Below are 14079 nucleotides of genomic sequence, written 5' to 3'. Positions count from 1 at the left end.
TCTATTTAAATTTGAATCAAAGGTACTTTTTCAATTACTTAGTGGCGCCAGCGGAAATAAACAATTTGCTTTCCTCGACATCTGGGTCGTCTAAACCTACTCCTAAATTGTTATAATTCAATGTAACTCATGTATTTTATTTTTGCTTCGGTCTTTCCTCGTCAATACAAAATACAACACAATACAATTTAATTCGACACAGACAGTCCAGCTTTCGTTGCCATCCTGTAAAAGCTCCCTTCCTTCCTCTCGAGCAACTTCTCTGGCGCGTCGTACTCGACGATCTCTCCTTTGTCCATGACCATGACTTTATCGCTGTGCAAAATGGAGTGTAGTTTGTGGGCGATGGTGAAAACCGTGCAGCCTTCGAAATTGTCTCTGATCGTTTTGTGGATCAAGTGGTCCGTTTCTGGATCCATATTGGCTGTGGCCTCGTCCAAGACGATGATCTTGTTCTTCTGGATGAGAGCTCTCGCCAGACAGATCAGCTGTCGCTGTCCGATGCTGAAGTTGGAACCGCTTTCGATGATCTCGAAGTCGAGACTCGGTACCAGTGGCTTCAAATTGGCAGTGTCTATGGCTTTCCAGATCTCGTCGTCGGTGTATCGTCGAGTTGGGTCGATGTTGTCGCGGATGGTACCGGTGAAGAGTACTGGATCTTGTGGGATTATGGAGATGTTTGCTCTCAACGAGTCTAACGATAGCGTCTTGGTATCTACACCGTCTATGGTGATTTTGCCTTCGACTTCGTACAACCGGAAGAGAGTGGCGATGATTGAAGATTTCCCAGCTCCGGTTCTTCCAACTATTCCGATTTTCTCATTTGGAAGAACTGTGAAGTTGATGTTTTTCAAAACATTTTCGCTCGAGTTCGTGTAAGATAGGAAGACGTTTTCGTATTTAACTTCGCCTCGTTTTGGCCAGTCTTCCAGTTCCAAACCTTGTCGGTTTTCTCGTTTTACTTCGGTGTACTCGAGGACTCTCTCGACTGAAGTCATTCGATTTTCTATCTCTGCCCATTGTCTGATTCCCCATTGCAAAGTGCCAGTCAAGTTCAGAGCTTGGGTGATCGCCAGACCAACATGACCCGCCAGGATATCTTCAAAACAGGAAGTGACTTAAGGACAATCCTTTGGAGAGACTTACCGTTGTCGATGATCAGAAATCGCGCGATTATAAACCCTATCAAGAATCCGCAAAGTGTGTCCAACGTAAATGCAAATGCTCGCATACTGGAAACGAGGACGTACGAAGCTGAGGTGTAGAGGTCTTGATGGCGGTCGAATTCATCCTTGAGGATGGCTTCGGCTTTGAAGGCTCGTATGGTGGTCAGGCCTTCAAGCGTTGCGTTCAAATGGCCCACCACTGGACTTCTGGCTGCAAGAACGCGATGACATTTGGAAAAAAATTGCTTTTCAATTTACTCAAAGCGTCCAATCTCTTCAAACTTCGAGAAGTCCGGAGACAATATCGTCTCAGGAGGATCAATACGACCAGGAATATTCCTGTGAGGATGAGGGAACTTGGACTCACGGAAGCTATGAGCGTGACGATTCCGATCAAAACTAACAGGACCTGGAAATAGTCTGGTTGGTCATGTCAAACCTTGCAAAGGTTTAAAACCGTCTTTCAAGAGTTGAAACTGGGTTGACAGTTTTCAGAAGTAGTTTTGTGACAAACTGTAACAATTATATGGCTGGAAAGGCGTTGGAAACAGTCAATTCTTGTGATTTTTTAAAGCGTAGATTAATTGGAGCATGTTGACAGCTAACCTAAAATTACAGCCAAGAAAATCTTTCTTTTTTTCTTTCTTTGCAATGTTTTACGTTAAAAACAGAATAACTTAACAATTCCTATTCTCGAAGCAAATACCTAAGGACACCCTTTGCTGAAAACAATCATGTTCAATTATGTCCTGATTAAACATAAACAAATGTCATTCGTGTCAAAGCGCGGGAAATTCAAACTTTACACTGTTCTAAACGGTTTAGTTTTTCCAACGCCAGCCCAGCTTACGATTCATAGCTTCCAATTTGGTTCATTTTAAAAGCTGAGTGTATCGATTTAAGCTACTTTCTGAGTATATGATTTTCCGCTTTTGGAAGTTTTCCTCAACCGCTTGGTTTGTCATTTTGACTCACTCTAAAAACGTGGTAAAAAGCGAACGGTATCGCGTCATCCACAGTTGTCAGATCTTTAGAAAACCTATTCAAAATGTTGCCGATGAAATTGGTGTCGAAAAATCGCATCGATGCGTTGACAATCGTCGAGATCATGTATTTGTGGAGCTTCATCGCTGCGCTTCTGCCAAACAACAACAGTCCAACAACTCGGCCCAGCGACGTGACTGCTGTAGCAACCGTCATAAAACTGTACATGTAAAACATTTTGGTTCGTTGTTGCTGCAGTTCCTCATCTTCCGTCGAATTAGTTGCATTTGCGACTGTATAATTGAAGATCTTTTCTTCCAAATTCACCCTGAAATCGTCATGGTCATTTTTGTCGACTAGTTGTCGAGATACCTACCAGTCGCTTACTAGTTTGTCCGTGTAGCTCATCACAACCTGCGCCGCTACGAATATGCAAAAGACTAGGAAGAAGGCGAAGAACCCACCACCGAATCTTATGTACTTTTTGTAAACGGCTGAGTCAACCTCGCCCGATTTCTTCTCCTCGTGGTACACTTTCCTCTCAGTGGTGGTCTCCGTGATGAGCTTGGTCTCTTCACTCGGAGCTTCTTCTTCGATGTCACCGTCGCGCACGTTCTTGGTGTCGTCGTCAGGCGGCGAAAATTCGTTCTCGTTCAGTTCCGTCAGTTTCCCGCACTGTTCCACTCTGCCGTTTTGCAAAACGACAGTAGCGTCAGCGTTTTTCACGTAGTCCACGTTATGACTGACCAGAACCACCAGTTTGTCCTTCAAGAACCGCAAGATGCACTCTTTGAAAATGAAGGAACTGACGTGTGCGTCCAGTGCTGCCAAAGAGTCGTCCAAGAGGTAGATGTCGCTGTCTTTGTAAATCGCTCTGGCTAGATTGATTCTAGCTTGTTGGCCTTTGCTCAAGTTGATCCCGCGGTCTTCGACGATGGTGTTGTCACCAGATTCCAACAGTTCCAAGTCGTAGATCAACGCGCAAATCTTCAACACTTCGTTGTAGCGCTTCTCGTCGTACTTCTGACCAAACAGGATGTTTTGCTTGATGGACGAGGGAAACAGCCACGGTTCTTGACTGGCGTACGATATAGTACCTTGGATCGTCAAACTCCCTTCTTCTGGTTTGTAGTCTTGCAAGATGGTCTTCAAGAGAAACGTTTTGCCGCTTCCTACAGGTCCAGTGATTAGAGTCAAACCTCTGTCTATGTTTAGTTCTACGTTTTGTAGAATCTTGTTGTTCCGGATTGACACCGTCACGTTTTTCAGATGAATCTTTGGAAGAATCGAGATGTGCTGGGTCGGTTCTTCTGCTTCGATTTCGATCGCTTTCACCACTTGTCCTATTCGCTTAATAGCAGATCTCAGCTCAGCAGTCTGGTACACACCTATGGGGAACAGTATGGTGAGACCGTAGGTCAGAGCTTGGAACGTTCCAAGAATGAAGTAGACAGTCTCTGCTGTGATGGTATTTCCAAGCCAAATGTAAGTCATGAACATGAGGTAGAAGGCTACGTGAGAGTTTACACTCCCGATTGTAATAATCAGAAATCTGATGAAGAAAATTTTGTAAGTTGTGTTCACTTCTTTCCTGCAAAGACGCGCCAGTGAGCTCGGGAAAATTGTTTGGTAGGTACTCACTTTCTGGCAGTGGAGATCTTCGAGTCAAAAATTTTCTCCCAAGTGTACATCTTGATGATTCTGATTGCCGACAAAGTCTCTTGAGTGATTTGCAACCTCTCGTCTGTCTTCTTGCACATTTTCATTTTCATCGAAGTCACCAACATCCCAAGATACACTGGAAATGTTCATCAGCAAAGACAAGACTCGACGTCTTCACTTACCCTGCACCGGCATCACCAGCAGAAAGAACCCGACACCTGCCAAAGAAGCTACTCCAATTCGCATGTAGAGGATGACAGAAGTGACCAACGTCTTGATCACTCCGATCCAGATGTCGTTTCCGAAATCGACGAAAGCTTCGAAACAGTCCACGTCTTTGGTGATCAGAGTGACGATCTTCCCTATGGTGAAGTCTCCCAAGTGGGCGGGACTCAGCTTGAGCGCTTTTCTGTACATGAAGGAGCAGAAAGCTGCTCGCACTTTGATCCCGAATCCTCCCAACAAAAGGAAGTAGTTGTGCTTGTACAGACGTTCGAACAAGTTGAACCCGATCACGACCGCCGCATAGAAACAAGCGTCTTGTTTGGTCAAGTCGGTCTGACCGGGCGTGAAGTACGAGACGAGTTTGCCCAAAGCATACGGCTGAGTCAATCTGCAAGAAATGCTTGACATTGCTTGTTCTGATTGTCATTTTGGGGCTCACATGTTACACATGTTGATCAAGAGTTGCATGAAGCCGAGTAAGAGGTACGAAGGGCCGTAACATCTTAACATCAATCGAACCACTGACAGATTTTTTCGATTCTTCTTTTGCTTGTCCCATTCTGCTTCCAACTCGTCGCCCAGTTTCTTCGATCGGTAGTCGTGTAACACCTCGTACAAGTCGCTCTCTTCTAGATCTTTTTTGTAGCCTTTCGTGAACAGTTTGATTGCGTAACTGGAAGCAAGAGGATTAAAAATTTGACTGTTTGGAGTGAAGGCTCATACAGGAAGAAGATGTTTGAGATGATGTTGTTGCGATCACGAGGGTGACTTTTTCGCTGTTGCTTCTCCAAATGGTCCATCTTACCGTACACTACCTGTCGCTACCATTATATTAAAAGACAACGTTCTATCTTTTCGGAACATTTATAGAAATCCAAGCAAACAAGTATTAACAAATCAAATAGTACATTTTCGTTCATTATCAAACAATTCGTCTTGTTCCCAATTCAGATTTTTCTTATCAAGTGTGTCTGAGCCAAAAAAAAAAATCTCGGAAGTTTATTGCGTTTAGCACATCTTCAATACAACCGATTCTTCCGATTTTTCATGATTTGTTTTGTATCGGTTTACTTATTAATAGTTCAATGCTTGCTTTATGGTATCATTGTACAAATAATTACGACAGAGTTGACGACAAAGAATCGTTATTTTTTGTTCAAAGCTTAAGCCCTAGATACACACGAAGCGACTTTGGGTTTGTGGGTATTGTTCATTCTATTTATACAAATAAAAAAAACTGTTGTCGTAATCGTCCTACTTTATTTTCAAAGGATTATGCCAAATAGTATTTGAGTTAACACAAATTCGGCAAGTTAGCGCGACTTAAAAAGACACATTGGTGTACTTACTAAATTGTACGTGAGTCACTAGTTTATTCAGAAAAATTACAACAACAAGGTTACTTTTTCAAGACGCAACTTCCCAACAGAACTGAACTTTTAACTGGTTTAATCAAATTTCCTGGAACTACAGCGAACCTAAATTATTACTAATCGGCGTTTATGAAATTAGGAACAACTTAAGTGGTCGTCAAGATTCAAAGCAGCACCTTGCTGAAAGAAAATTAATTTCGTCTTGTTTCAAAGCTCTGGGTGGAGCCGTTGTTTTGATAGAAGATTTGTTCGAAATCATAATTGTTGCAAGGATACCAGACCTTGCCAAACAGATTAATTTGCTAGTTCAAGCTGAAAATCAAACGGTTTGGTGGAGATTCCTCAAAATCAAGATTTTCCTGCATTGCTTCTAAAAAAATATGTCTGAAACCTATTTTAGCACAACTAGTGTTGTTTTTGCATATTTTATCCCACAACACATTCTACATCTATTCTAGCATATTCATTATTGAGTTCTTCCTTTGGCATGTTTTTTTCTAGATCTCTACAAAAGTTGTTTGAATTTTCATCACTTTCATACTTTCGCTGCTTCATTGGCTGTCATTTTTGAAACGTGTTTTGAAGAGAAAGCTACGCTCTTTGGTAGAATTTCCACAAATAAATACAATCAATTTCATTTCGCATATTTGAACAATTTCAGTTCACTAAAAAGAAAAAAGTTTCTGTAAGAACGTTCTTCTACCAAAGAGAATTGTATCACTATGACATCATGAAAAATACATAGAAGACTTAAGTTTCCATTGAAAAATATTTTTTATGGTGTCTGAGATACATAAAAGATTTAGATAATTGTCTTCACTTCATAGTGATTCCGTAGATATTTTTATGTAATATCGTCAAGCTTCCAAAAATATTCTTAAGGATCATATACAGGGTGTCTCAGCTAAGACTTTCGAGCCTAATAACTCAGTTATTTTCCAGCGGATTTTTGTGAAATTTAAAATGCAGATATTTTAGACGGTGAAGAATAAAATCCCATTAATGCAATCACCCAAGTCTTAAAAACGTAATTTTTACATGCCTTTTTAAAATGTTGAATCAATTAAGATTTACATAAAAAATTGATAGTCAATAAAAAATGCTGTAGGGAAAAACTGGTCCTTGAAAGACGTCTGGTTTGCAAGAAAAAAGCAAAAAATTGTGTTAAACGTGGCTGCAAATGCAAAAACGTAGACGCGTATGAAACAAACGCCCAATTTTGCAGAATTTTGGTCATCCCTTTTCGCAGAAGCGCAGGTGACATATGTGACGTTTATCTTGCTAACCTTACAAACACTTACAAAGTTAAAGACAACATTTGGACGTAATTTATTATACTGGATGCTTTAATTCATTGAAGTTCTTACACTTTCCATAAGCGAAATTTTTTTCCTTTTTCAACAATATTGAAATTTCTGCCGCTGTAGTCTATTTTTAGAGCATTTTCAACAAATTTTCACAATTTGACGTTTCTAATAAAGTGCGCCCAATTTTGACAGACTTTAAAGAGTGTACAAAATGTTGCTTGGCAATTAATCATCAATTGTTTCAAAAGGTAACTGCTCAAATACCTTCAAATTTTACATTAAATTTTTAACAAAAAAATCTAATCTTTTCGTTGAATCAGACAAGTGATTTACTTAATTGTTTGTGTAGACCCCTATTTTTTAATGTTTAACAATCTAATAATAATCGCGCATAATTTTCGATAAAGGAAACATGTGTTAAAATTTCATTTTTAACTTGAGGTAATTTTATTATCACTAATTGAACCTTCACGGTCTAAAATATCTGCATTTTAAATTTCATAAAAATCCGTTGGCAAATAACCGAGATATTAGGCTCGAAATTCTTAGCTGACACCCTGTATATGTAGGTCCCTTATTATTTAGATGTTTAACATTATGCCCCACGTTGTGGAGTCACTTTTAACATTATTTGTGTTGTAAATCGTTTATTTACATAAAGGTAAACAAAGTTAACAAAGGTTTGTGGTGAGACTCTTGAGGGAGTTCGAATGATCAAATGAATAATGATTTAATAATGAATGAATAATGATTAATTGTCCATGCGTCCATGCGTCCATGCGTCCTTTTATAGCCTGGCTGGGGATGGTCCGGCACGCTCCGACGGCGCGCAGCTGATGTGAGGGTAGGGGCCCAACGATTAGATTCTCGCTGGTGACGGTAGCGCTTCGAAAGGGTTAGTACGGGGCGCTTTGGTACTACATCCGTGATTTATGCAGATTTATACAGATGGAAAAATTTTGGTTTTATAGACCATATCTTAGTCATGGGTTTATAGCAGAATACTTTTCCGATATCGTAAATATGTAACTGACAAATATGGCGCAATGACAGCTGGCAATCACTCTACAAGGGTCTAATCCCAGAGCTTTCAGTCGATTGGTTAAGATATTTTGCGAAGTGGTTTCCGTTTTTTTAGAAAACATTAAAGCCCTTCAGCATTGTTGAACTAAATATCTTAACGTCAGAAATTTTTCTTTGGTTTCTTGCTTCTATGTCAATAAGTGGTAAAATTTTTAAATGTTTTTGCTATTCGGAAGCTTAGGATATTGTAATGTGATTCTTTTGGCCAAAGGAATCTGGGTTCTTATATTTTAAGAAATTTTAAAAACTGATTTTTTCTTGATATCTACCATACAAAAACAAAGTTTTATTTTAATTTGAACATGATGTTTTGTCTTCAAGGCACAGTAAACTAAAATTAACAAGATACTAATCTACAAATTAAAAATCCACATCTGTAATGTGGCACTTCACGACACCATTGCCGTCAAAAGTCCCGACTTTTTGACCATCTTGTAGAACAGACCCTCTTTGTTTTTCAACAAGGTGCCTGGATCGTCACATTCCACAATTTCCCCTTTGTCCATGACGATCACTTTATCGGCATCTATAATCGAGTGCAACTTGTGCGCTATGGTGACCACAGTACAAGCCGCAAAATTCTTGTGAATTGTGTCGTAGATCAAAGCGTCAGTTTCCGGATCCATGCTGGCCGTAGCCTCGTCCAAAACGATAATCTTGTTGTTGCGGATGAGAGCCCTCGCCAGACAAATCAATTGTCTTTGCCCCACACTGAAGTTGGACCCGTTTTCGGTGATTTCGTGGTCCAAACTAGGAACCAGTTTCTTCAGGTGTGCAGTTTCCACAGCCGTCCAGATCTCGTCGTCGGTGTAGAGTCCTTCGGGGTCGATATTGTCGCGGATGGTACCAGTGAACAAAACTGGATCTTGAGGGATTATAGAAATCTGCTTCCTGAGGAAATCCAGTGTTAGCGATTTTGTGTCAACGCCGTCAATCGTGATTGTTCCTTCGACGTCGTACAATCGGAACAAAGTGGAGATGATCGACGACTTGCCAGCTCCTGTTCTACCAACGATTCCGATTTTCTCTTCAGGATTGACCGTGAAGTTTATCTTTTTTAAGACGTACTCGTCGGAGCTGTTGTACGACAAGTACACGTTCTCGTATTTGACAGTTCCTTTTTGTGGCCAATTGTCCAAAGCTTGTCCTTGCACACTCTCTTGCTTTACGTCGGTGTATTCCAGGACTCGTTCCACTGAAGTCATCGAGTTTTCCATCTCCGCCCATATCCTGATCCCCCATTGCAAATTGCCTGTCATTCTAAGCGCTTGCGATATAGCGAGGCCAACGCTACCTGCTGGGATTTCTGCAAGACACTTCTACTAAAAAAAATTTTACAAGATAGAGATCTAGATGACTTACCCTCGTCGAGAACCGCAAACCTCACTATAATAGTTGATATAAAAATCAAACAAAGCATGTCGAGTAAGAACGCGAACGCTCTCGAAGAACAGTAGAAGACGTAGGTCGCAGAAGTGTACAGATCTTGATGGCGATCGAACTCATCCCTCAAGATTGTCTCAGCTTTGCACGCTCTGATCGTAGTAAGACCCTCAAGAGTGGCGTTCAGGTGGCCAACAACGGGACTACGGGCTAAATGATTAATGGTAGGACAACCCACATCTAGATACCTCACTTGTGGCATCCAGCCTCTTCAAACTGCGCGCAGTTTTGAGATAGTAGACTCTCAGGATTAGCAACACCCCCAGAAACAAGAACGTCGGTAGAAGGAAGAACGTGTTGACGGTTGCGATCAAGACCATCACGCCTATTATCACCAAGAAGGTCTGGAATCGGAGTGGTGAACCACATTGTCAACAAAATCAGTACCAGGGTTACTCTAAAGACTTGGTGGAATATGAAGGGTAGATGCTCGTCGATGACGGTCAGATCTTTGGAGAACCTGTTCAAGATGTTGCCGATGAAGTTGGAGTCGAAAAATTGCATCGTCGCGTTCATCACGTTGGTTATCATGTGTTTGTGGATATTGATCGAGGCGCGTCTCATCACGGTGTAGAAGCCGAAGGTGCGACCCAAATTGAAAACTGTGGTCAAAATGATCATTGCGGCAAGCAGGTAGAGGACGTAGTCACGTTCTGTGGCTAGTTCGCTTTCTGATTCTTCTGTGGTCTCGTTGTACAAAGAGAAATTGGAAATCTTCTGTTCTAGATTCACCCTAGAATTAGAATTAGACTTTTTTCCCTAACCATTGGACAATACTACCATTGACTGACTAATTTGTCACCATAGCTCTGAACGAACTGTGCCACCCCATACGCCAAAATGACATAAATAAATGCAACAATCCCTCCACCATACTGTACGTATTTTTTGTACACGGCGAAGTCCACCTCTCCTTTCTTCTTCACTTCTTGATACACTTTCCTTTCTTTAGTTGTCTCAGTAATCAGTTCGGTCTCTTCACGTTCTTCAACAATCGCATCGTCAATGATCTCTTCCAAAATGTCTTTTTCTGAGATCTCCGCCGACTTGACAAAAGACGTGATCGTTCCGTGGTGCATGATCGCAACATTGTCCACCTCTTTGACGTGACTGACATTATGACTGACAAAAATGACCAGTTTGTTTTGCAAAAACTTCTGTATGCACTCTTTGAATATGAAGTCGGTGACGTGAGCGTCCAGAGCTGAGAGGCAATCATCCAAGAGATATATTTCCGCGTCTTTGTAGACCGCGCGGGCTAGATTGATTCTAGCTTGTTGTCCTTTGCTCAAATTGATTCCTCGATCTTCGACGATGGTACTGTCTCCAGCTACGAGCAGGTCCAAATCGTACACCAAAGCGCACACTTTGAGTACCTCTTGGTACCGAGCGTCGTCGTATTTTTCCCCAAACAGGATGTTCTGTTTGATGGAAGAAGGAAAGAGCCAGGGTTCTTGGGACGCGTACGACACACGTCCTTGGGTGACGACACTGCCACTTGAACATTCGTAATCCTGGAGGATGGTCTTCAGCAAGAAGCTTTTCCCGCTTCCTACGGATCCAGTCACTAGAGTGACTCCCATTTCGAGATCTAGATTGACAGAATGAAGAATTTTGATCTTTCGGAAAGTGACATCGACGTCTTTGACCAAGACCTTCGGCTTGATCACCAAGTTGGTCTCTTTCCGCGCTTCTTCTATCTCCAAAGCTTTCAAAACATTTCCGACTCTTTTGATCGAAGTTGTGATCTCCGCAATCTGTGATATAGCCAAAGGGAAACGTAAGCCTAATGTGTGAGTCAGTATTTGGAAGCAACTGTCGATGAAGTAGATGATTTCTGCTGTGATGGGATTTCCAAGCCACTTGTACGTCATTATCAGAAGATAGAAGGCAATGTTTCCGTTCAACGCCCCGATTTGTAGTATGATAAATTTCAAGTAGAAGATCGCGTGCATGCTTCGAATTTCCTTCCTGTAACGATCAAAATACATCTAGTTCGTCATCATATCACGCTCTTCTACATTACATTCTGGAATCTAGAATTCTACCGTGGAAAAATTTTTCCCAAGTGTACGTTTTGATTATCCTGATCGCTGACAAGATTTCCTGAGTTAGTTGTATTCGCTCGTCCACCTTTTTGCACATCTTCATTCGCAATTTAGCCGCCCACGTGCCCATATATACTGGAAATTATTTAAAAGATGATGCTTCAAACGTCTTCGTAACTTACCTTGAAGAGGTAGAATGATGACAAAGAAACCGACTCCTGCAAGAACCGCCACACCGATTTTTCTGTATACGATGAAACAAACGATCGCAGTTTTGGCAAAAGCAAGCCATATGTCGTTGACTAAATATGAGAAGTTTTCCAAAGAAGGAACGTCTTTGGTGATGAGTGTGACAATTTTTCCGATGGAGATGTCTCCCAAGCGGTCCGGACTCAGTTTTAAAGTTTTTCTATAAATGAAAGAGGAAAAAGCTGCTCGTATCTTGACGTGCAATTCTAGCACAGCTAAATAGTAGTTGTGGTGATAAATGCAATCTACCACATTGATTCCTATCAAGAGACCGGAGTAAAAATAGAGATCTTGTCGAGTCATTTCTGTTTGGCCAGGGCTGAAGTAAGAAACTAATTTGCTCAAGGCGTGCGGTTGCAAAGTTCTAAAAAAGACAATTACAAACGGTGGAAATGATCTAGAATAGAAGGTGTTGCTACATCACTGCGATCTTTTCGACCAGCTGGGTTAACCCCAGCAAAAATATTTCTACACCGTAGCAAGCCATCACCAGCCGCAAAATCGAGTTCTTCTTCCCTTTCTCTTTCTGCTTCTCCCATTCTTGTTCCATTCGATCCCCCAACTTACTCGCCTTGCATTTGGACAAGACTTCGTACAGATCTTCCTCTTCCAATTCGCGTTTCGCTCCTTTCCTGAACAATCTCAGAGTGTAGCTGTGAAAAGCAAGAGTGGAGACTACTCGTAGTTAAAAATTCGCAGGTCCTTACAAGAATGAGAAAAGTGAAATGAGATTTGTTGTTTCTCTGGGGTTTGTTTCTTTCGGTGGTCTTGCACTGTGGTCCATTTTGTTACTTCTGGATCTTTACCGCGATCACACTTTCTCCCTAAAGATACCAACCAAGGCGTTAACATGTTTGTTTTTATTTCTCTTACTTAGATTTGGATGGGTTAAAGTCAAGGAATCAGGTGTCATGACACGAAAGTCGTCATGTTAATTTATTGCTCGAAAGACGCAACCAGATTCACGTAGGTTGTTGGAAAAATCTCTTATATTTAAATATTTGTTTATGCGTCATTGTTCTCTTTTGTTTTACTTCGTTTGTCTCATGTTACTTAACTTAAGCATTTATCTACAACATCGATGTTTGTTCTGTAAGGAAATTTGAATAGCGCGGATTATTGTTCTAAAGTGATTTTTCCGAAGCAATTTTGCGATATGTTAAATCATTTTAAAACAGTTCCTCATTTTTCAAAAATCAAAATTTTGGGTCAACTCAATAACTTTTTTTGAATTTTCTAAATTTTTGCATGTTTCCAATTCTAGGGAATCTAGATGTTTACAAAATACAATCGAGCATTTTTCTTTAGAGTTCACCATAACTTCTCAAGTTTTAAGCTTTCTGTCTATTATTTTTTTAATTTTTTTTTTTACAAAACTACAGTCTAAGCTTCTTGCAAAATATTCTACAACCTGGTCACCGTATTGATGATTGGGTTCTACAGTTGTCGATTATTCTTCCACAAGTAACAAATTTGAAAATCTACTTTTTCTTGCTTTGTTTTTCTTGGTCGATCTTCTCTTTGGTCTTTGTAATCAGCTCAGGATTTCACTTGCAAGTCTTTCTAGAATAGTACAGTATTACTCTTTGCTCTTTGTCCCTTCTAATATCAGTACCCTGCGGATAGGCATCGACGTCTTGGCTCATTGGAACTGTTAAAAATCTTAATTTTGGAAATCAATTGCTAATGTTTTTCTCTTACAATTACAAGAACCATTTTTTCCTTTCTGTTAGAATCTTGCTGCACTCACTAATGATGTCTACGTGCAAGAATATGTATGTAATTTTTTTTCTCGACTGTTCACAACAATAGCAGTTATAAATGGGATGAAGGTTGACAACCAAGGTCTTTAGATTTAATTTGTGATTATCAACGATCCGGAGCACCACGCAGAAGCTTGTATTTCTCTGGTGGTACCACCAAATCAAAATATTCAGAATCTGCACAGAAATTATCCGAGTAGAAAGCAAGATTTTGGTGAAGGAAGCTTTGAATTTTCCTCTCTTATTTTTGTCTAGATATCGCAAAATAATCTTCTCGATTAGTACCATTACTTGTTTACTGGGTTTTTTATTAAAATTTTCCAAAAATATTATTTTTTTAATAGAGTGTCTTTGCAAAACATTACTACAAGTATTCCTAATTATTTTGTTCATAATTTCTTCTTGTTGTTCTTTTTGTAGATGTTTTAGGTTCTAATTTCAAAGGTAAAAGAAAATATGGTTGACTTACTTTTGACCCTTGGGCACCCAAACGTAGAAACGCGCTTTCTCGTAATAATTTCGAACAACTAAAGTAAACGCGTGCACTTAATTTATAATAATGCCGTGGGTGTCTCAGATTAACCATAATAACGGTTAAATTTATTCATCAAAAAATTGAGATCGACAAATAAGAATTCTACATAATTTGCATCTTATTGTCGAAATTGAGCTCGTTAATGGAGGCGCCGGCAAGATTGCGTCGTCTTTTATCAAAAAAATCTCGCATAAATTTGCATGGTGTTGATTTTGCCACCAAGAGTTGGATAATAAAGTAC

The 14079-nt window shown here is 40.3% G+C and overlaps 2 protein-coding genes across 2 annotated transcripts; both read right to left on the bottom strand.

Moving 5' to 3' along the window:
* Positions 1-116: 116 nt before the first annotated feature.
* LOC138130330 (ATP-binding cassette sub-family C member 4-like) lies at positions 117-4919 on the bottom strand. Its single transcript, XM_069046766.1, has 9 exons — positions 4761-4919; positions 4477-4710; positions 3995-4425; positions 3792-3948; positions 2527-3741; positions 2142-2478; positions 1425-1575; positions 1147-1377; positions 117-1099 (listed from the first exon to the last, which is right to left on the bottom strand). Exons 1-9 carry the CDS (start codon positions 4835-4837, stop codon positions 189-191), a joined length of 3744 nt encoding a protein of 1247 aa, XP_068902867.1. The 5' UTR covers positions 4838-4919; the 3' UTR covers positions 117-188.
* A 3147-nt stretch (positions 4920-8066) lies between these two features.
* Positions 8067-13932, bottom strand: LOC138130177 (probable multidrug resistance-associated protein lethal(2)03659). The gene is made up of 9 exons (XM_069046577.1): positions 12248-13932; positions 11960-12193; positions 11474-11904; positions 11270-11426; positions 10024-11214; positions 9640-9976; positions 9437-9587; positions 9163-9393; positions 8067-9106 (listed from the first exon to the last, which is right to left on the bottom strand). The coding sequence occupies exons 1-9, from the start codon at positions 12322-12324 to the stop codon at positions 8190-8192; spliced, it is 3726 nt and encodes a 1241-aa protein (XP_068902678.1). The 5' UTR covers positions 12325-13932; the 3' UTR covers positions 8067-8189.
* Positions 13933-14079: the final 147 nt, after the last annotated feature.

Source organism: Tenebrio molitor, chromosome 5 (genome assembly GCF_963966145.1).
Source record: "Tenebrio molitor chromosome 5, icTenMoli1.1, whole genome shotgun sequence".
Taxonomy (NCBI): domain Eukaryota; kingdom Metazoa; phylum Arthropoda; class Insecta; order Coleoptera; family Tenebrionidae; genus Tenebrio; species Tenebrio molitor.
This window is presented reverse-complemented; position numbering and strand designations above follow the sequence as displayed.

Excerpts from the sequence above, each read along its gene's own strand:
- LOC138130330 (XM_069046766.1), bottom strand. The coding sequence starts at position 4,837 with ATGGACCATTTGGAGAAGCAACAGCGAAAAAGTCACCCTCGTGATCGC. Across the intron at positions 4,426-4,476 it reads TTGATCAACATGTGTAACAT|ATTGACTCAGCCGTATGCTT; the intron begins GTGAGCCCCAAA and ends CATTTCTTGCAG. Across the intron at positions 1,576-2,141 it reads CTTTTTACCACGTTTTTAGA|GTCCTGTTAGTTTTGATCGG; the intron begins GTGAGTCAAAAT and ends GACTATTTCCAG.
- LOC138130177 (XM_069046577.1), bottom strand. The coding sequence starts at position 12,324 with ATGGACCACAGTGCAAGACCACCGAAAGAAACAAACCCCAGAGAAACA. Across the intron at positions 12,194-12,247 it reads ATTTCACTTTTCTCATTCTT|CTACACTCTGAGATTGTTCA; the intron begins GTAAGGACCTGC and ends TGCTTTTCACAG. Across the intron at positions 9,107-9,162 it reads GTTTGCGGTTCTCGACGAGG|AAATCCCAGCAGGTAGCGTT; the intron begins GTAAGTCATCTA and ends AGTGTCTTGCAG.